We start from the raw sequence: 23,613 nt of genomic DNA, 5'->3' as shown, positions 1-23,613 counted from the left end.
GACATTTAAAAAAAAACATAGCTATAGCTTCAGCTTTAATTTTTTATTTTTTTTAAAAGGGCACAGTCACAAAAAAAACCTGCTCTGTGCAAGAAATAATAAAACGACTGAAAAAAATGAAAAACATGACCAGCTTCCACAGTCCCGCCTCCTGATCAATCAGATATCTTAGAAAACGACCTGCCCATTGATAGAAGATCCTGGTTGGTGCAGATCTGACAGCTGAATTTAGGAAATAATATTATTAATTATAAATGCAATCCTTTTATTTACCAATGACATCCTTTAGGAAAGATATAGATTTATATTTAATGGACTGATTTACAGTCAGCTGATGAAGCCTGTGTTGATCCGTGTGCGTGGATGGCTGAAGTCATGAATTCAATTCATTCATTAATTCATATGCTGGGACAGACATTATCAGCAGGAACATGCACAATGTGCTTTTAGTTCTTAGTATAAATAGTACGTAGTATCAGTGTGCGTGTCGCTCAGACTCTCCTCTCTCTTATGGTCTAATTTGTGTTGATTTCAAAATCAAAATAAACGTTTTGAAACGTGATTATTAAAGAAGTTAAAAATAACAATCTAGTAACTACAATATGATAAAAAAAAAAACTATATTATTAATAATAAACAATATTAAATAATGATGAAGTAATATAATGATAATATAGCAATACTAATGATACAATGAGAATACCAGTAACTATAATATAAAATAACAAAAAAGAATATAAGAATATATTGGTAATTATAAGAATAGCAATAACATTAAAGCAGTAGTTGTACAAGTATACAATAATAATATTAATAACAATGGCAATAAAATAACATAATGAGAATCCAGTAACTATAATACAATGATAAACAACATAAAACAGTAATAATAATAATAATAATAATAATAATAATAATAATAATAATAATAGATAGGGAAATAATATTAATAATGAAAGTAGTAATAGTAATATTATAATATAATGATAATTATATCTTAATATTGACACTAAAACATTTCGCCAGTTCAGTCAACTATTCATCAGCATGTATGGCTATACTGTACACTCTGCCAGACCAACAGAGAACATTCGTCACATCAGTGCCACCACTGGATAAGTTTGTGTAGAGCCCTGATAATAATAAATATGTTGATAGGAATATAATATTAATAGTTAAAGTAGTAATAGTAATAAAAGCAGTTGTAATATATTAATATTAATAGGATGACGGCCTTCACCACTCTGTCTAGCAGGGAATCGTTTTTTATTGTAGGGTTTACCCTGTCGTCGGTGATTCTTGAGGGGACATTTATTTAACCAGTGGTCTGGTGAGCCACAAGTGAAGCATTCATCTCTTGTCCGTCGGTCTTTGCCTTGATTGTGTTGAAACAATGTGAGGGCAGGAAAAGCATTCGCCAGCATCAGTCCATCATTGTTCTCTCGTGCATTGGTTTCAAGGGTTTCGGCGTGCAAGGCGTATTTGAGGATTTCAAGCCAACGGTTCTTTCGCCACCCACCAACCAGTGTTTTTTCGACTGTAGAGCGGAGGGAAGGGCGGAGCCCAGAGACGAAGAAGCTTTTGGCTAGAGCCTCGTAGGATGATTCGTCAGCAGAATTGAAGCCATGTTGTGGCTTGACATGACCGCTGAAGGTGTCGACACAGGCACTTAATCTGCGGCTGTAGTCTTCAACGAGTTCGCTAGGTGCCTGTGTGCAAGCCTGAATTTGCCTCATATCCACGCGCATGTTGAAAGTTTGAGTGATGAGTGCGGCGGTGGCTATGACGTGTTTCTCCCACTCTCCATTGGGGTCCCAGCCCAGGACAGTCTGCCGCAGATAGTCAGTTTGGGGTAATTCGATGGAGGCCTGGATCCGGGCATATTCAGTAGAAGACAGCAGAGTTTTGAGGAGTCTGTTTATCTCCGACCCAGTTGGGTGCCAGACCTTGCAGAGAGGAATGAGGACCTCTCCAAATGGTTTACCCCCATTTGAGATAGGTAGAAACTTTGCTGCGATAAGCATCTCAGGTAACATGTGCCTATAAACCAGTACATTGTCTGTAGCACCTGGATATTCAATCATTGGCACGTTGAAGGAAGGCTCTTCAAGGTCGGAAGTGGAGTCTGCAAGTGTCCGGGATCGTGTTAGCGGTCTGCATCTGCAACCTTGGGTGAGGCTGGGCGTAGCTTGTGTCGCAGAATCAGACTGGGTTGGATGCTGTGGAGATGCCCATGTGGACAGACCTGTTGAGCTTGTCGGACCAAGTATGCTGCTCCTGCTTCATCATCATGTAGAGCTGGCTTGTAGGCTGGTGGTGAATTAAACACAGAATTTGGCAAAGTTTGGGAAATGGGAGGAAAAGGAGAAGGCAAAGTCTCTGTCATTCCATTGTGTGTCATCATAGTTTGGCTTGGAATTGCAGCTGTAGCCTGTGGGTGAATGTATGGTGGAGCCCTGGCTCCCTCTACCGGACAACAATGAGCATTACACTGTCCATTTGGATTATTCAATTTTTACTTAATTCTGCCAGCAGAGGGCGGCAGAGAGCCGGCGGAGGGACGTGGGAGGGCGGAGCCGTGACGACCGAGTACAGAGATGCAGAGGGAGGGGTTTGAGTGTGTGCAGTGGAAGGAGAAATGTTTGGAACCTTTGCATCAGAAATGAATGGATTCTTATTGCTGTGTTTAAATGATTCTGTAGTGTTTTTCTCCTTCTCTTTGGCCTCTAAAGCCACGTCCTTTTTCTCCTTTGCAGCCCTGCATAAACTCTCCCTTTCCCATATTTGCAAGCAGCGCTCATGTGCCATCATATCTCTCACGTAATAGCCTTTAACCTTTTTCTTTTCTAAGAGTTTCTGTTTTTGTTCTAACAGGTTGTCTTTAGGTTGTGTCAGCTGCCGCTCGCTTAGACTTCCTTTTACCGCGAATCCGAAGCATTCAACCCAAATAGGTAACTTCATCACCATATTTTTTCTTCATCTGATTAATAAGAGGTGCGCTCCAATCCACTTCCCCTTTGGGGGACGATAAACTTTGATTATTGCCCATAATTTCCCTCACGGTCCGTCCCGTGTTGATCAAACACATTACAATGGCCAGTGATTCAGAACCTGTTTGTAATAAACAGACACAGCTCAACTAAAGTAGTATTAACCACAAAGCTCAACCCAGCTGTTAGAAAAAAATATTTATTTATTTCCAATAACGGGGGAGCCTCTAGCACACCGGCTAGAAACAAATACAACACAGACAGACTGCTCAACTAAAAGTCGCGTAAACACAACTAAAGGAACCCCAGCACACGGCTTAGATTTCGAGACCTTAAAAGACCCAAAGCAACCGGAGCATCACTCAACGTTGACCTTTTTAAAACAAAAGATTGGGAGCCTCCGGTATTTCTCCGGACTTAACACAAAACCCTAATAACGGACCGTCAGGGACCCTAAGTGTAACGCCCTAGTGGGGTAATTACAGGGTAATATCATCTAATAGTGTATCACACAAGAATGGACCAGAAGAATTTGGTAAGGTACGACTGCTGGAGAAATTCACAGCTTAACACTACAGAAATATAAGTAAAAGACCACAGACCAGAGGATAAGTTTAAATAGCCGGCTTGTATTAGAAAAATAAAATAAGAAGGACATACAACAATGACAACATAAAACATACAATAGAAAAATTACAATTGTGTGTGAATCCCTTTTTGTTAAACCCTTTTTGTGTTTAATTCAGTTTCAGATCTATTTTTAGTTTTACTGGTTGCAACCTTTTAATTAATTTTCTATTCAAGTTATTTTTATTCAAGTGGTTCAAAGTATAAGCTAACTAATTAGTTTAAATCACATTTAGGTACCTTTTAAGTTGGACAGTTTGTTTACAACAAACACAATTGTAAAATACCCTTTTACAATTATTAGAAAATAAAAATACAAAAAAATAGAAATAAAAAGAATTCAGCAAAAGGCTGAATCAAATCTGTATTTCACAGAAAAGGTCTCTTCTCCCTTCACTCTGACTTAGCAGTTCAGTTCAGTCTTTATCCTCTGCAGTGTTGCAGAAGTATGGGTGAATCCTACCAGTTCAGATGAAAACCATGCACCAATCAGCAGAGGGCGTAGCACTCGAGCAGATGCACAGTTCAGAAGGTCCACGTGGTTCGAAGGCTGGTTCGAGAGCGGCTCGCCATCTTGTTTCAAACACGTCTTCTTCAAAGTTCACTTTAGCTGGATATTTTTCAACCCACACTAAATGGCCTATCATACACAACATAAAATGGGTATGAATACATAAAATAAAAACACTGGGTAGCTCTAAAACAACGATAATGTGCATTTCTGTCCATAAATGTTGCTTTTTGAAGCAGCACCGCCATCACGTAATGGCGGACACGAGCAGAAAGACGGAACAGCGAACAGAGCTTGTGCCTTCATTTAGCTTTTAAATGCACTTTACACCTTCACATTTTACCAAAAACAACATAAATACGCTACCATAGCTTTACATTTACATGAAAATAATAAAAAAATACATTTCTCTCACTCACCAAGTCCCGTTTATCACGGTACCAATCTCCGCACTGGAACAGGTTGGAAAGCAAAAAATACTTATCCAACAACTTTTAGACTTGTTTTCTGCTCTCCTTTCTTCCTTCCCCGCAGCAGCACCGCCTGTATGCGTTCTCACTGCTCTCTATTCTGCAGAAGCTCCGTGTATGTTTCTGCCTGTTCTCCTTTTCTCTTTTTTATGCAGCAGCAGCAGCTCCGTGCATGTCTCCCTCGCCTAGCAGGTACATTTCCGGGAAACAATCCGGTTGGCTGATGCTAGTCACATGGGTCACGCAGCTGCGTGCTTAATAAGAAAATACACTTTTTTTTTAAATTATTATTATTATTAAAGTAGATTGAACAAATAACCCACGAATTAACAGTTTTAAACTTTTAACAAATTCTTATAAATAAATAAAATATGAAAAACGTTTTAAAACATTTTATCATATTTTACCCATTTAATAATTCTTTTTTCAAATTTATTTATTTCTTTTTTATTACTATTTATAACATACTTTCACTTTGATAAACACTTAACCTGGGTTACACCCTCCCCTCTTAACTCTATGCAAGTCCCTTTGCATAATGCATAGTTCAGACTACTTTCACTTCATGCAGTTCAATAGAATCTGTGACAGCTTCACTCAGGCTTTGAAAAAGAGACTGAATTATAGTAACAAGAGGATTACCCAACTGTGGGTAGGTTAACTGTTTGGGAGTCTTTCTTTCTCTCAGAGATCTTCTGACATTTTGCTCTGTGTCAGGATCATTTGCATCATTTCTATTGTCAATATTTATGATTACTTCATCTTTTGTTGTTTCCTTTGGATTTACTCCTTTCATTTCAGGTTCAGGCAAGTTTTCTATTTCACTTTCAGTTTTGTCTCCATAATCTGTTAAGTTTCCACTATCGGTGTTTTTGTCATTTTCAGGTGTTTTGTCATTTTCAGGTGTTTTGTCATAATCAGGTAGGTTGTCATGTTCAGGTTCATTCACATCCTCTGGAGCATTTTCAGGAATTTCCTCAATATTTGGAACTGAGTTATCAGATGCGTTTTGCTCAACAGTAGGACTTTGGCCATATTTGGGAGGATGGACTACTATGTATTCCTCAACTGTCCTTGAGATTTCCTCGAGAGGACTTGGGGGGAAATACAGTGGGTAGCTATCACTTTCCTTGGAGTCGTATTCAAACTCATGTTCAGAATCATGTGCAGGATGTTGGCGTGTGCTAGGCCTGCGGGGTTTTTCTTTTACTACAGGTGAAGGCTCAGGCAAAGTTGGCAAGAAACCACAGGGCAACAAGAGGTCTCTATGAAGAGTACGAGTGGGACCAATTTTTTGTTCAGGCTTAACTGTATACACAGGTAAGTTGTCCTTTTGACTTATGACAACATGAACAGTGGACTCCCACTTGTCAGCCAATTTGTTTTTACCTCTGAGCCTGACATTTTTCACAAGCACACGATCGCCAACATCGAGAGCAGATTCAGTAACATGTTTGTCATATCTCACTTTGTTTCTTTCAGCAGCTTTTGCAGCACTTTTGGTAGCCAACTGATAACTTTCTTGGAGGTGAGTTTTCAGTGCTTTAACATACTGCGAGTGGGATTGTTGCTCACGCTGGTTTAAAGGAACATTGAAAGCAAGGTCAATGGGTAGTCTAGGCTGCCTACCAAACATTAACTCGTACGGCGTATACCCTGTGCTATCATGTTTGGTACAGTTATACGCGTGTACAAGCGGTTTGACGTAGTCGCGCCAATGCGTCTTATCCTCATCCCTAAGAGTACCAAGCATGTTTAAAAGTGTCCTATTAAATCTTTCAACAGGGTTTCCCCTGGGATGATAAGGGGACGTTCGGACCTTCTGAATCCCTGCAAGGTCGCAAAGCTCTTTTATAGTTTTTGATTCAAAGTCTGCGCCTTGATCACTATGAATCTTTTCAGGAAATCCGTAGTGAATAATGAAGTTTTCCCACAAAGCTTTTGCTACCGTTTTAGCCTTTTGGTTTGGAGTGGGAGTGGCAATTGCATACTTCGTAAAGAAGTCTGTCATTACCAAGACATCTTTAGTATTGCTACGGTCAGGTTCAATGCTCAGAAAGTCAATGCATAGCAATTCTAGGGGTCTGGTGACTTGAATGTTTACAAGGGGCGCTGCCTTCTCTGGCAGTGTTTTTCTGCAAACACACCTTTGACAGGTCTTGATTTTCTGTTCGATATCAAATGCCATTTTTGGCCAGAAAAACCTGGTTCTTGCAAGGTCGAGAGTCCGTTCTGTTCCGAGATGACCCATGTCATCGTGAAGCGTTTTTAACACCATTTCTCTGAGACTTTCAGGAAGAACAAGTTGCCATTGAGTGTCTTCACCAACTTTTCTTTTTCTATAAAGAATCCCATTCTGAAACTCAAGTTTGTTTAGTTCACGCAGAAGGATGGACAGTTCTGGAATTTCTTTGCGGACTGTAGGAGGAGAAGTTTCACCTGTTTCAAGTTGGTGTATGATTACATTTATGGCTGGGTCATTTCTTTGACTTTGTTTGAGTTCTTCCTCAGAAATACTTTGGATGACTGGGAAACCATAACAATGATCAAAACTGTCTGGAACAGCTTGGGCAGACATCGAACAGGATGTTACGAGAGGACAAGGAAGAGCATGGTTATCAGAGTCAAAAGGATGGAGTATTAGGTGTCTCTCACAGATTGCATTGACAGTATCTGAAGTGACCTGAATGAACGGATTGGTGCCAGGTAAGTGATGGTTGACAAACTGACTGATTCTTTCCTGTTCTTTCAGAGAGACTAAGTCATTTACTGGTTCTGGATGGGGACGACGAGACAAGCCGTCTGCGTCTACGTTTTGTTTGCCTGCCCTATACTGAAGTTGGAACTCGAAGGAGGACAGGGCGGACAACCAGCGATAACTTGTCGCGTCTAACTTAGCTGTTGTTAAAATGTAAGTTAGAGGATTACTGTCAGTTAGGACTGTAAAAGGACTGCCATAAAGATAGTCACAAAACTTTTCCGTTACGGCCCATTTAAGGGCTAAAAACTCAAGTTTGTGAGCGGGGTATCGCGTTTCGCTTCTCGACAGACCTCTGCTAGCGTAAGCTATTACGCGCATCTCCCCCTCCTGATCTTGATACAGGGCTGCCCCTAGTCCTGTTGTACTTGCGTCTGTGTGTAATACGTAAGGGAGTTTAGGATTAGCAAAACCTAACACCGGAGCTGTGGAAAGTTTCGCTATTACAGTCTCAAACGCATTCTGGCAGCTTCCAGACCACCTATCACCAAAAGGGGCCTTTGGTTCAAAGTAAGGAGCGGTGTCGGTCTTAGGACAGTGGCTCTTTCTCAAAGGCGGGTACCCCGCGGTAAGGCTTGTTAGGGGTTTCACTATTTTAGAGAAATCTTTGACAAACCGCCTATAATACCCTGCGAAACCTAAAAACTGACGTAACTCTTTTAGATTTCTGGGACTTGGCCATGTTTTGAGCGCAGATATTTTTTCGGGGTCTGTTTTGACTCCATCCTGTGAGACGATATGCCCCAAGTACCTAACTGACGTCTGAAAGAAGCGACATTTTTCGACCGATAACTTCAGACCATACTCGCGGAGGCGACCAAGCACATGGAGAAGGCGTGTCTCATGTTGTTCAAGAGTTTCGGAAAACACTATAAGGTCGTCTAAAAAGACCAAGACTTCCTTAAGATTGATGTCCCCCATACACTTCTCCATCAGCCTTTGAAACGTGCTGGGAGCGTTTGTTATACCCTGGGGCATTCTATTGAATTCCCAGAAACCCATGGGACATACAAAGGCGGTTTTGTGCTTGTCTTCCTCGTCAACCTCAATCTGATAGTAGCCACTCTTAAGGTCAAGGACCGAGAACCACTTCGATCCAGTGAGGGCAGAGAATGCCTCCTCTAAGTTAGGGAGAGCGTAGGCATCTTTGATCGTGTTGAGGTTGAGTTTGCGAAAATCTACGCAGAGTCTTACATCGCCGTTTTTCTTTCTCACTACTACTATAGGTGACGAAAAGGGGCTTTCTGACTCGCGGATTATTCCTGCTTCACTCAGTTCTTTCAAGTGCCTCCTAACTGCGTCGAGATCTTGTGGTCTGATTGGGCGTGGTCTATGTTTAAAGGGTGTCTCATCGCTCAACTTTATTTGGTGCTTTACTTTACTTGTGCAACCAAAGTCTGTGTCATGTAGTGCAAAAACTTCAGGCATTGCACTGAGCTTTTGTGTGATTCGGTCTTTCCATTCGTTTGGGACAGGAGAGTCTCCAAAGTTTAAGTTTACTTGGGCAGATTCACCTGATTTCTGTGACGTTTGGATCTGATTGGCTGACACAACTTCCTGGATTGCGTGAATTTCAGCAATGACACTCCTTGGAGGAATGACTATGTCATGTTGACTTTCATTACGCAGCACAACTGGAAACTTTTGCGAACATTTGTCTGGAAGGTTAAGTAAACAGTGTGTGACTAGGACACCACCTGGTAGAGAAGATGTGGAAGGTGACTCAACTACAACCCACTTGTCTGATGTTTTGATGTTTACATTGAGTAACCCTTCTAAGACTTTACTCTGACCTGCTGGTAGGATTTCTGGCTCTTTCCCAAACAACCTGACTAGACCAAGACTACTGTTTTCTTTCTGTTTTTGTCTCTGCTGTAATACACTAAGTACTACTCTGTAACCATAAGGTAGAGCTTGGAGATCAGCATTTGTCTGGGCGAAACTCTCATAAAGGATGTCTAGAGTGTTGGTACCGATTAACAACGATGACTGAATGTTGGAGCGTGTGTCTGGAACAACTAACGCAGATGTGGACACACTAATCTCAGAGCCAAAACAGTCTTTTGGAAAGGTAATATCAACACTAATATACCCCGAATAAGGAACAGATTGACCGTTTGCCGCTTCTATCTCAAGTAACTCATTTATCGGGTGGATCTCAAGGTTTGAGAGATTGTTTTCATAGAAGGATTGAGACACCGTGGTCACTTGAGACCCAGTATCAAGGAGACAGCTGCAATTTTGACCATTGATTTGTACTTGAGCAGTGTACTTTGCTCCAACTAAACCTTTTGGTAGTTTTGCAGTGGCTGATTTGTTGTGAAAGAAGCGCTTTTTAGATCTGTTAGAGTTTTGGTTGGGACTCGATTCATTGGAAGCACTCATTTGTCCCGTAATGAGAGCTGGTTTCAGTTTAAAGGCTGGTTTCGGTTTTGTTTATCCCACAGTGACTGTTTTTCCTTTAATTGCTTTCTCTTTTCAGCAACTAAAGCTGGATTGGGATCGTCGGAGCAGGCGGAGACAATATGTCCGTCCTCGCCGCACTGGAAACAGTACCATGGCTTGGGTCTGTTTTTAGTAACTGGGGGTGTCGATTGGTTTGGTTTGGGATTTGTCTTGTTGGCTTGTGTGTCAGTTTTCTTTTTATTTACACTTGGGGGGTTTAGTCTTGCAAGATGGCTCTGGAGTTCAGCGATTTGGGCTTTTAACTCTTTGACAAGCTTGTTTTGGGAAGTGACTGGTGGTTCTGTTTTTTGAGTTTTCATTTTTGTGAACTGATCCTTAAGCTCAGTCATTTGCGCACGCATTGTAGTTAGATCCATTTGCATTGCAGAGTCCAGATCAGTGTTTGCAGCTAGGGCATGTGAAGCAACTTTGGGTTTGGTAGCAGCAAAGTGCTTTTTCATTCTGCTTTCTTTGGCTATGTGTTTGTCTTCTTCTACTCTTAACTGCAGAAGAAGATCTGCAAATGGGGGTGGGGAATCTTTCTTTCGTTCTAACTGAAGGTTTGCTAAAAGGGAATTATCCCAACACCCACGACAGAACTGACGCAATAAGTGTCGGTCTGTTTCACTGGCTGAAACGCCACCTCTTTTCTGGGCTTTAATGAGATTTGTTTGCAATCTGTGAAGATAATGGGATGGCTTTTCACCCACATCTTGGAGCGTGTTTAGAAATTTGGCAAAAAGCTCATCACCATCCTCTACTGTGCCAAAAGCTGAATTAAGCAGCTCAATGTAAGCGGAAGGCAGCGCTTTGGGGCCTAAAGGTTTGACTACATTCGCTGCAGGTGGCACAAGACTGTCCAAAATCTTTCTAGAGCGCTTTAAATCTGACAATTCTGGATCTTGGAGGACAAGCTCAACACTATTGCGCCATGTGTCAAAGTCTACCTCATGACTGGGGCAAGGAATTTTACCAGAGAATGGCCTCAAGCGGAAAGAGTATGACTCTTTGGACAGATGGGCTTCACTTCTGACTATGTGCTCAACAACTACTTTTTGCACTTCTGGGGGAGTTAAGAAACTCTGAGAAAAGTTTGTCGATTGAGCAAGTGGTGTTGGCTTGGCTGGTTCGGTTGGATTAGCATTCAAGTTGAGTGGACTCGTTTGTTCAGTTTCACTTTGGGTTCCCTTTGTGACAAGTGGAACATTGATGTTTGGTGTCTCAGCTGGTTCGGTTTCAGTTTCATTTGTTATTGACTGACTGCATTTTGCAATGTGCTCATTTAAAACTGCTTCAAATGACTGTCCTGTCAGTCTGGCTATTTCTTGCAGTTTGTTGAAGAAACTGTTGGTGGCGCTACTAGTGACCGTTTCCATGTACTCAGAGGACAGGGCTCTGATCTGGCATGTTTCAGTTTGACTTCGAAGCGTATGAGGAAGCAAAGGCTCAAGTGCTTCCAGGGCAGCTCCACTCTCGTACTCCACAATAGCATGTTTGTGGTATGGAGACTGCAGATTATCAATTTTTAAGGTTCTCAGTATACGCCCGTACTTTGTCAAAAAGTCAGTTAACTCAGCATCAAGAGCATCATCAGTAAACTCACTAATAATGACTGAGTTTGGGATTTTTATGTTCTCAGTGTTGACTATGTCCATGTTTTTTGCCGGTTTTTTTTTTCTATTTTGGGGTCTGGGTCAAAAAGTCGTTTTCAGTTGCAACTTACAACACGTGAAAAGCCGTAGAATAACTCCTGGCTGGCTCGCCAATTCTGTAACGCCCTAGTGGGGTAATTACAGGGTAATATCATCTAATAGTGTATCACACAAGAATGGACCAGAAGAATTTGGTAAGGTACGACTGCTGGAGAAATTCACAGCTTAACACTACAGAAATATAAGTAAAAGACCACAGACCAGAGGATAAGTTTAAATAGCCGGCTTGTATTAGAAAAATAAAATAAGAAGGACATACAACAATGACAACATAAAACATACAATAGAAAAATTACAATTGTGTGTGAATCCCTTTTTGTTAAACCCTTTTTGTGTTTAATTCAGTTTCAGATCTATTTTTAGTTTTACTGGTTGCAACCTTTTAATTAATTTTCTATTCAAGTTATTTTTATTCAAGTGGTTCAAAGTATAAGCTAACTAATTAGTTTAAATCACATTTAGGTACCTTTTAAGTTGGACAGTTTGTTTACAACAAACACAATTGTAAAATACCCTTTTACAATTATTAGAAAATAAAAATACAAAAAAATAGAAATAAAAAGAATTCAGCAAAAGGCTGAATCAAATCTGTATTTCACAGAAAAGGTCTCTTCTCCCTTCACTCTGACTTAGCAGTTCAGTTCAGTCTTTATCCTCTGCAGTGTTGCAGAAGTATGGGTGAATCCTACCAGTTCAGATGAAAACCATGCACCAATCAGCAGAGGGCGTAGCACTCGAGCAGATGCACAGTTCAGAAGGTCCACGTGGTTCGAAGGCTGGTTCGAGAGCGGCTCGCCATCTTGTTTCAAACACGTCTTCTTCAAAGTTCACTTTAGCTGGATATTTTTCAACCCACACTAAATGGCCTATCATACACAACATAAAATGGGTATGAATACATAAAATAAAAACACTGGGTAGCTCTAAAACAACGATAATGTGCATTTCTGTCCATAAATGTTGCTTTTTGAAGCAGCACCGCCATCACGTAATGGCGGACACGAGCAGAAAGACGGAACAGCGAACAGAGCTTGTGCCTTCATTTAGCTTTTAAATGCACTTTACACCTTCACATTTTACCAAAAACAACATAAATACGCTACCATAGCTTTACATTTACATGAAAATAATAAAAAAATACATTTCTCTCACTCACCAAGTCCCGTTTATCACGGTACCAATCTCCGCACTGGAACAGGTTGGAAAGCAAAAAATACTTATCCAACAACTTTTAGACTTGTTTTCTGCTCTCCTTTCTTCCTTCCCCGCAGCAGCACCGCCTGTATGCGTTCTCACTGCTCTCTATTCTGCAGAAGCTCCGTGTATGTTTCTGCCTGTTCTCCTTTTCTCTTTTTTATGCAGCAGCAGCAGCTCCGTGCATGTCTCCCTCGCCTAGCAGGTACATTTCCGGGAAACAATCCGGTTGGCTGATGCTAGTCACATGGGTCACGCAGCTGCGTGCTTAATAAGAAAATACACTTTTTTTTTAAATTATTATTATTATTAAAGTAGATTGAACAAATAACCCACGAATTAACAGTTTTAAACTTTTAACAAATTCTTATAAATAAATAAAATATGAAAAACGTTTTAAAACATTTTATCATATTTTACCCATTTAATAATTCTTTTTTCAAATTTATTTATTTCTTTTTTATTACTATTTATAACATACTTTCACTTTGATAAACACTTAACCTGGGTTACATAAGCACTGTTTATCTTAACACTGTTTATTCTAACCGGAATAGAGCGCAGCCTCTGGATCATACATCAGCGCAGAGCCAAAAGAATGGACAAAGAGGTCCTGGTCTTTTGTCAAATTGTTTAGAGGTCAATCGTGGTACGTGCTCCAGTCCGGGTCCGCGAGCCAGTCCGCTGCGGGATCGTCACCGGGGTTTTACCCTGCCCATTAAATGCTGGCTTAGGATATGGTGCGTCCACCAGTGTCACCGCAGGACGGCACGCAAAACCCGGAGAAGGATCCTGTTTGTGACGCCAATTGTTACGGCTAAATTTACGATTATCTCGTATTTAATTATTAAATATAAACTCTGGGTTGATAAATGATGAAAACCAGACTGAAGAGTTGATGAAGAAGTGAAAAATTATTTTTTTCTAAACTAAGTTAAAAGATACAAAGCAGGATGGTCAAAAAGATTCTTCCTCCGGCCAGAGAAGATGCAAGACTAACTAAAAGTTCCTTCACACACACATTTCTACACCAGTGTTCCCCTCCCCTCCCCACAGATAAGAAAGAAGGAGAGGCGAGGGGAAGGTCAGTTTGTCCGAGATGGCACCACCCGCTATCGGATGAGATAGTCAGATGTGCGTAGGTGTGTGTGTGTGTATGTGTGAGGATGTGTATGTGTGTGTGTGAGGGTGTGTGTGTGTGTGTATGTCTGGGAGGGGCGCTGGGTGTATGTATGTACTGGCCTTGGAGATTAAGCTGGGGCCAACTGACATACCAGAGAGAAGCAGGCAAATACAGAAATGGAAAGATACAACTTAAGGCATTAAGTCGAATAAGGTCTATGAGCAAATATATGAGTAAATATATGAGTGAACATATGAGTAAATATAATTAATCAATTTTGCCATCACACCATTCAAACCGAGACTTTGCAGTCAATGTGCAACAGACAAGTAATTCTCCAATCAACAGTGAAAGACTCAAAAGTGAAAATACGTTCAAATGTTTATTTTGTAAACAAACTCACTCTTTTAATTATTGCCAAAAGTTTTTTGAAAAACAACATAATGACAAAATCAGTTTTCTTAAAGACAAAGGTGCTTGCTTTAAGTGTTTAAAACTAGGACATTCCTCAAATCAGTGTAATAAACCAAAGACATGTGAAAAATGTAAACTAAGCTATCCCACTGCTCTACATTTTGTTACAAAAGTTAACTGATCTGTCAGGTTTTGTTGAAGAGGGAATGTTGTTGAATAAGGGCGCGAGAGGAGTGGCTCTGCCCTAATCAGCTATAAAGGAGGCTGTAATGAGTGTCAGGTGTGGCGCTTTAGAATATACGGTTTTTACCATGCAGAATGGGAACATCGTGTGGAGTTTACTGTTTTTTTTTTCATACCCTGCAATAATTACATCATCCTGGTTTTTGGTCATCTCATCTGCTCATCATCTACAATAAATGGATTGACATATTCGACCGGACTTCATCGCCTTTGGTACTTAATTTTTTATATTTTGGTTACAGTAACATCCACTCTTCACAGCACACGTAAGCCAACAATAGCGCCACTACAATACAAAAAAATACACAACAGTTTCAAAAGTAATTACTGAAAATTGGTTTATAACAAATAAGCCCAAGACTGTATTAAATTAAGCTACTGTATTTGAGCGTTTCAAATTAATTTAAACATTGCAGATACATTCCTTGTTTAAATGAGATGAGAGATAAACATTAAAAGCTATATATAGTCTATTCAAAGATAATTAACATTTGGCTAACACTGTACACAGACGTGTAGCTCCCCTGGTTATACAGCATGGGCAGGAAAAAAAAACAGCCTCTCTCTTCGTAGGGCTTCAAATTCAGCTCAGTTCGTTCTCCAAACACAGCATTGTGATCATACACAGTTTGAAAGAAATGGGCTATACTTTTAGGCGGAATTTTGAGCGCCCCAGGATCCTAAAATTCTGTGACTTTGATTGGCCATTTATTTATTTATCTGCCATAGCAACTGCACTCAATTGACGTAAATGATTAATTCCTGTGTAGAAATTCACTTGTGAATGTCAATAGGTGGGAATTGTAGTTTTTATCATTCATATTGCATGTAGGCAAACACTAGTGGGTAAAACCGACATTTATAACTGAATTTGTAAAAATGTATTTTTAAATTTTCCCCCTTCATATACGGGAGGGTGGCGCCCCCATGGGCCTGCCACCACTTATTGTGGCAATGCGAAGCATTCCCACTTTTAAGATCTGTTTTCTTCATTATTGTGGGAATGCGACCCTTTTTGCCACGCTACTACTTTGCCAAATCTTAACCGATCCACACTATTCAAATATCAAAATGCTCCACTGCATAGTGACACTGCTGCTAAGCAATTTGTGTGACGCTAACACTTGTACTTTTAATGTAATATTAGGTTTTATGCTTTTACTGTAAACTGCCATATCTCTGTCAATCTTTAACTCAGACACCATTCTAGCACTAAAATGTAGCCCACTCTCTAATCTACAATTCTAAGTAACTTTTAGAGGTTGAACTTTGACAAAATAAATTTATATGATTTTTTTCAATTAACCCCATTTTTCATCAATTATGCAAATGTTAACCGATTTACACCATTCAAAGATCAAATTGCTCTGCTCCTCAGTGTCAATCATAATATCTAATTTGTAGAATGATAACTTTATTATTTTTAATGTTGTTCAATTTTTTGTTCAAATTTTGCTGATCATGCAACCCTTGAGTGCTTGATTAGGCCTGCTAGAGTGTCAGCTGTTGCTCTTTAACTTGTAGTAATACTGCTGTTAAAGCTTTAATTCTGAAGCTACAATTTATAGCTTAAAATGTTGTTACAATCTTCTACTTTTTTATAATACTTTAAGTGGGAAGGCTTTGCATTTCCTCTTACTTTGCTTCCACAAGTAGGACTTTGGTTCAAATCCTGCTCTGGTCATTCTCTGAAACTCTAAATAATTCTTTGTTAAATCTTTAATTACTAAATGTAATGCTGTTAGTTATCTGTGGATTTGCATTCCCGGTTGCATTGTCGCAGCAATGTAAAGTTTCTAGTTATTATTTTTATTATTACTATTACTATTTCTTCAACTGCTGCATCATTCCTACAAAGATCAGTGCAAATGTAGGCATTCAGTCAACTATGTACAGAACCTTTTGACATTTTGTTCAGCATGGAGAATGAAGGAGTGAGTGAGAAAATCACAAAACAGAATTAGAAGCAATTGAATAAAGTGACAGTAAAGGTTTATAGAAAACCTTTAGTAAATCCTGCCCCTAAATATCAGTGTGGGGCTGTGGGTCCATTCATCCTCTCCCTCTTATTCGGCTCAGGTCACAGACGCAGCGTCCTAAGCCTGGAAGTCCCTGACATTCCCGAGCCAGCAGAGAGACTTTGGGTCAAATTTATTGAAGGTTGGCCCCGGTAAAACAGATAAAGCATTATCCTGGACACGTTCAGTAAACTTTGGATCAGTCGGTCAAACGTTATCAATCTCTTCAGGAGGAGGAAGAAATGAATGTAGGTTATAACAAGACTTGTAATTATCTTTTCATATGTTGATATGGAGTTTTTTGGTGCAATTTCACCTGATGTGAATATTGTTCTTTTACATTTAGACGTTTTCCTTTGAACATGAATGTGTTGAATGAGTGAAATGTTTGCTCTTTTCCTTTAGACACATTGAGAACTGGACCAATCTCCAAATGTTAAAGGACGTGGACATGGAGCTCTACACTGGATTACAAAAACTGTAAGTAGTCAGCATTTTGATTTAGTTGTAGTTGTAATCCTTTGACTAAAATATAACTTAGTTTTAGTCCAAACTCAGTCTTCAGACTATTTCAGACAGTTATAGCGTGGTTTTAGTCAGCTAAATTACATTAATACTTTAAGTCAAATAAATCTGTTAGTCGACTAAAATATAAATCTGAATCAAACACTGATTAACATTGATTAACATTCATTAAACATTTTCTGTGAAAATGTTTAATGAACGTGTTTAGATTTAATAAGTTTTACAGTTTTCGAAAACAGGTGATCCGGTTTAACAAAAGTTTCTTCGGTTTTGGAGCTATATTTCGTTGAAAGTTGCTAATCTGTAGCACATACGGTGTATTGTTGTTTTGAACTTTAAAGGCTGGCTTTAGCCCCACCTTTAGGACGATTAGCTTGTTTTTGCAGCTGAGGCAGTCTGACATGGGACTGGAGCTTTGTGTAGACGTTGGTGATTGTTTGCACATGGAAATATAATTTCAAAAAAATGATAAGATGAAAGAATCAAAGAACACGTGGGATAACAAGGCAATATTAGGCTTGTCATAGAAACACGGAATACAGAAGTGTTCAGATGTGAAACAGAAGCTGAACTTCTTCATGTTACTTAAGCATCTGATCATACGTCGTCACATCAAATTATTTTACACAGCTTCTGAAATTATGTCAGTCTGACCCTTTGTGTCACTTTGTTAAATACTTTATTTTGAAATGTTACAACAAAGATCTGTTTTTCATGTTTTTCTAATATTTGCCTCCTTTTTCCAGAACTGTGACAAAAACCAAGCTGAGTACTATTCAGACTCAGGCTTTCTCCAAGAACCCCCAACTGCGCTACATGTGAGTCTGCACACAAATATAATAATATAATAAATGATAAGCTGTGAGCATGAACTCTTTCACTCGCAAAAAAGCATTTTTAGTTGTTCATATGTGAGCTTTGAGATATAAGATGGACGTAAACTAGATTCTGAACCATTGGTTTTTAACTTCATTAAAGGTAATGTAAAGTTTAAACTTCTAATATCTTGTTTTCTAACCACTCTTCGCATGTGACCCTCAGAAATCTCTCCAAGAACCCGATGCTCACCGCCATGTCCTGGCAGATCTTTGACCATCTACAGCTCTCTGAACTGTAAGTTCATTTATTGTCAGAGACTGAAGGCGGAGGAGATGATGAATGATGAAACATTTTTATCATCTTTATTATCTCCTTTTTGAGAATTAATATAAAATGGACATTTTCAGTCCATTTGTTTGAAGTTCATCTTTTTGTTCATGGTTCATCATTTTTGATCTTCTGAGCGTACACAACACAGTTTTACTACAAGTCTAGGGTTAGCCGTTTTCTTCCTAATTCTCCAACATTGCTGTCAGATTTTACTTGACTTTTAACTTTGTTTTAGTCTTTCAAACTATTGTTTGACCACATTATTAAAGACCATCACCATCAAGGTACCAGAGTTGGAACCAAAAGACTGAGAACTACTAAGAGAGCAATGAAAGATAAAATAAAACTTTATTGATCTTATCTTGTGTTTTAGAGTGCTAGCTGATGATATTTACCTGCAGATGTTTGATATCAACCTCTGGATCAGAAATCTGCAATTAGTGAGAATCCTGAGGAAGGAGGAAGTGTTTCCTGCCTCAGAAAGTTGATCATCATCATTAGGACTCCATCTAAGATGGAGTTTTTCCTTAGGAAGTTAGTACACCTCCATGAAAAAGATGTTTTACTAATAGGGCTGTAACAAAATAGTCAACTCATGATACAATACAAAATACAATATGAAATACGATTTAGGGCTCACGAAACAAAATACTCATAATATGATATAAAAAAGTTTTAAAAACTAAGAGTACAGTGTTTATGAAAGTCAGAGGATCTCTCTGAATTGTGCTGCTGTGTAGAGATCAGTGTGTGGACACCGAGGGCTGCACATCCACCAAACACACCACTGTTTTTACTACATGCTCTGTCTCAACTTCTGCTTTGAAGAAGCTTTAGTGCTCTAATTTGTTGGAATACAGCTGCTCGGGGCGGTGTGTAGCTCAGTGGGTAGAGCGCCCGCCCCATGTACGGAGGCTGTAGCTCCTCACCTGCAGCGGGTCCAAGTTCGATTCTCGGCCTGGGACCCTTTCCTGCGTGTCATTCCCTGCTCTCTCTGACCCCCTTCCTGTCTAGCAACTGTCATATAAAGGCCACTAGAGCCAAAAAAATCTTAAAAAAAAAAAAAAAAAAAAAAAAAAAAGGAATACAGCCGCTCCATCGACACGTTGGTCCATTTACAGACAAGCGAACGCTGACCGCGGTGTTTCATCACTACACACAATAGATTTGAGTCTATGGAGCATTCACTATTTTTACGCTGTCCTTCATCTTGTAAACACTGCAGCATGGAAACTGCTATGGCAAGCAAAAGGGACAAATGTCATTTTGCCCCTGCGCTTTTTAAAACACTTTTGTACTTGGATTTTTTTCATTCACCTTTGAATTTTATATCACAGTTTTTTTGTAATTCGCAAAATTTGGTTCCATTCTTATTTACTAATAAAACAAAGGTGTGGTATTCTTTATTCTTTTTGTGGTTTTTTTATTCTATTTTGGGAATTTTATTGTATTTGTGGTATTATTTATTCAATTTGAAGTGGTAATCTTTATTAGACTGTGTATATGACTGTGATCACTGTACTTTATCGCTGTACTTTATTATTAGTGAGGATGCAGAGCAGCCTCACGACTGTGATCACTGTACTTTATCGCTGTACTTTATTATTAGTGAGGATGCAGAGCAGCCTCACTATTGTGATCGCTGTACTTTATTATTGTGAGGATGCTATGGCAACAATTGAGGTATCAAACTTTTCAGAAAATTCTGTACTTCTCTGCTATGGTCCACCTTTTTGAATTATTTCCCATGGAACTATTTGCTCTCTTCCACTTACATTGAAAGTTCCAACCTTTTTATCCCTCATTGGGACTTTTAACCTCTTCAACGTTTTCAACCAATTTCAACTTTTTCAACCTATTTCAACCTTTTTCAACTTTTTTTAATTTTTCAAACCTTTTCAATCTTTTTTTAATTTTTCAAACCTTTTCAAACTTTTTTCAACCTTTTTTCAACTTTTCCAACCTTTTCAACCTTTTTAAACCTTTTTCAACCTTTTGTTGGAATATAATCAATTCTTATTCCAGTGTGTTTGTGAATAGGAAGGATCACAGTTCAAATTCTTACTTGACCTTTTATTTTACCCGTTGTGCAGGAAGCAGTTCAATACGAGATCTAGGGCTCAACCACACCCTTCGAATAAAAATGCCCAACACCGAGTCTTGAGTAAAATCAAAGAGGAAGAGCCCCAAACTTCATGTGCAGGACTAATTTATGCTTTTCACTTTTGTCATCTGTTTCTCAGTCACTGTGATAATGTGTAATCTGACTCCAATAACTAATACAGACATAAAGTGTGGTTGAACCGTTATAATCTTTTCAACATGTTATTCAACAACATCACAATGTTACAAATGACATCTCAAGTAATTCAGTAAGTGAGTTTTTAACTGTTTACACAAAGATTTCAATAATGCCATATATGGCATTGACCTTGACCATTCCAAGGAAAAAAAAGTGAGTGGCTGCAATAGCTGCGCGTGGAAAATTACAACAAATTATTGAAACTGGAGATGTATACCTGCTGCACTTGTCTTTGCCTTAAGCAATGGTCTTAGCAATGATTATATGGTTAGAGCAACACCCAATTGATTATTTAAAACCTTCAATCCCCCTTTTGACCTCTGAACACAGAGGTCAACAAAACCAAATTACAGATAATAATCAACAGTATATAACCAACCAACTGGAATGTAAAACAGATCAACAAGAGACTCAAGACGCTCTGAAGGAAATATGTAGGTACTTAGCGAAGCAGTAGAAGTGGTGGTGGCTTGGCATGCCACGTGTCGGGAAGGAGCACGGTCTCGCACTTCCTTGTTGTCTCCCAACCCAGGGTGGTCGGAGGGGAGGTCTTGCACCTTTTCCCTCTGACGACGTCTTCGGCGACCCAGGGTAGACTACCTGGTCACCAGGAAACACACTCAGAGATTATTCTGCCCTTAGTGAGTGGTTTCCACTGCAACTGATGCACGGTCGGTCCTTGCTGGTGCGCACTGTGTGATGTGGTACCACGTATCGCCTTTACCATGCAGTCAGACAGCGTGTGAGGTACGCTTGATGACCCTGTAGGGCCCTGGCCACTTCCTTTTCAGGACTTTCAGCATAAGATGTGTAGCTGTTTCAGTCCATGGTTTGACAGTTGTACTGTCTTCACGCACCGTCTGTCTGGCAAACCTGGAACGCATACACTTCAAGAGGTTATGATAAATTCGATGGGCGATCTTACCTCCTGGCTCTTGCACTGGAAGGGAGGCCGCCGGTCCCGGAAATGGTCTCCCTGTCTCCAGTTCAAATGGAGTAAACCCTGTCTGAGAGTTTACTGAACATCGCACTGAAAATAGGGCCATAGGTAATGCCTCAACCCAAGTTAATTTCGTGTCTTTGCAGACCTTTGCCAATTTAGTCTTAAGTGTGTGATTCATTCTTTCCACTTTGCCTTGTGATTGGGGGTGATACACTGAACCAAATCGGTGTTTGAGTCCTTTAATTGTCTCTACTGTTTGTAGATCTTTGTTTTTGAAATGGGTACCATTGTCGGAGCGAATTAGTTTTGGAAAACCATGTGTTGGAATGTAATGGTTTACTAATGCTTTAATAACAGACTTGGAGTCTTCGTGTCTACAGATATACGCCTGCGGCCATCCGGTGTATGCATCCACCAGGACGAGCAGATAACGGAGCCCTGAGACTCTCTCTCCCATGTCAGTAAAATCAATCACCACTTCCTGTCCAGGAAGCAGTGGGTAGGTTTGTTTACCTGTACCAACCTTGATGGTTGGCCTTACGTTGAACTGATTACATACCGAACAGTTGTCGAGTTCATCGTGGATGGTTTCTCTCATGAACGGATGCCACCAATTTTCCAGCAACCGTCCTGTCTCAGTTTTACCAACATGGCATGGTCCAAGTGCCTCTGAGATACGGACCTTTAATAAGTCCGCAGTGGGGGTCGGTCTTCCATCTGGATTAGACCAAATACCGTAAATTTGGACTCCCCCTTTCTGCATCCACATGTTTTGTTCCTCTGGTGCCGCTGTTTCCTGTTTCTTCCTTATCATGTCCCTATTTATCACTTGTCCCTTCTCTGTCTCTTGTGCCACTTCACTTGCCATCATAAGGCCTCTTTCTACCTTATATCCCCCAGCTTCTTTGGCTGCTCTGTCTGCCGCTTCATTGCCCTCTGCTGCCAATGTTTTAGCCTTCTCATGTCCCTTGCACTTCATGATCCCTACTTCATGTGGAAGTAACAATGCATCTAAAAGTTCTAGTACTAAAGCTGCATGTTTAATGTCTTTTCCTGCAGTTGTTCTGAATCCTGCTCTTAGCCATTCTGGCAGTTGTGTGCAAGACACCATACACATAGGCAGAGTCAGAGTAGATGTTTACTTTTTGCTAGTTGCAATGCTCTTATGACCACTTTCATTTCTGCTGCCTGATCTTGTGATACCACCGCGTACGAAGCCATCAGTCCACCCTCCCCCTTGTAACAACATCCGTCTGTGTACAAGGTGAGGTCTGGATGTGTTAATGGTGTGCTCTGCAATCCCTCTCTTAAGGACTGGTCTATCTTCACTCTTTCCTCACAGCAATGTGGTTCGCCTTCCAACGTCCCATCTGCCATGTTGACACCTTGATGACTGTATGTAATGTGTGGTTGTGTCAACACTTGTTCAATCTTTGTCTGCCTTTGTGAGGTGAGTGTGAATGCAGTACTTGTGATAAATGTCATCAAACTGTGCGTAGTGAGTACTGTAAGAGGATGTTTAAGCACAACATGTGATGTTTTGTTCAGTATTTTTGATAACGAAGAAGCATACCTTGTGCATGGTGGTTGACGCTTTTCGATTGGTTCCAGTAAAACTGATGTGTACATCAACACCTGTCTATTACCATCCCCCTTTTTCTGGAAAAGCACAGCTGACATGGAATCAGCTTTTTCAGAAACATCTAGATAGAAAGGTTGTTGATAGTCTGGAACCAACATGTCTGCGGCTTGTGATAGAAGCTGTTTAAGAGTAATGAATGAGTGTTCAGCAGTGAGAGTCCAGTTTAAGGATGCCCTCAGGTTCTTCATACCATGCTCATTTATCAACTGACGCAATGGAGAGGCATGTTCAGCATAATCAGGGACAAAATGCCTACTGTAGTTGGCTAAGCCCAAAAATGACAACATGTCTTTCACTCTATGTGGTTTAGGATGATGTAAAATAGTTTGTCTGTGAGCATATGAAACACCTGTGCCCCTGACAGACACCCTCCGACCCAGGAACGTCACCTCTGATCTGCAACACTGAATTTTAGATTGAGAGACCTTGAAACTGCAGTCATGAAGATATTGCAATAGGTTGTGAGTGACTTGTAGAGCAACATCATCAGAGGGAGCCGCAATGAGAATGTCATGGACGTATTGAACAACAACAACTGCTGGTGGGA

At 40.0% G+C, this 23,613-nt stretch overlaps 1 protein-coding gene across 2 annotated transcripts in view; it reads left to right on the top strand.

Moving 5' to 3' along the window:
* LOC114464460 (NT-3 growth factor receptor-like) overlaps nucleotides 1-23,613 on the top strand; it is a 114,335-nt gene that overhangs the window by 5,729 nt on the left and 84,993 nt on the right. For both annotated transcript variants that reach the window (XM_028448678.1, XM_028448677.1), the window contains exons 2-4: nucleotides 16,911-16,985; nucleotides 17,777-17,848; nucleotides 18,072-18,143. In XM_028448678.1, the coding sequence (XP_028304479.1) occupies nucleotides 16,911-16,985; nucleotides 17,777-17,848; nucleotides 18,072-18,143 (219 nt within the window). The remainder of the gene's footprint in view (nucleotides 1-16,910; nucleotides 16,986-17,776; nucleotides 17,849-18,071; nucleotides 18,144-23,613) is intronic.

This window comes from Gouania willdenowi, chromosome 6 (genome assembly GCF_900634775.1).
Source record: "Gouania willdenowi chromosome 6, fGouWil2.1, whole genome shotgun sequence".
In the NCBI taxonomy this organism is placed as follows: domain Eukaryota; kingdom Metazoa; phylum Chordata; class Actinopteri; order Blenniiformes; family Gobiesocidae; genus Gouania; species Gouania willdenowi.
The sequence above is the reverse complement of the archived record's forward strand: the minus strand, read 5'-3'. Positions and strand labels throughout refer to the sequence as shown.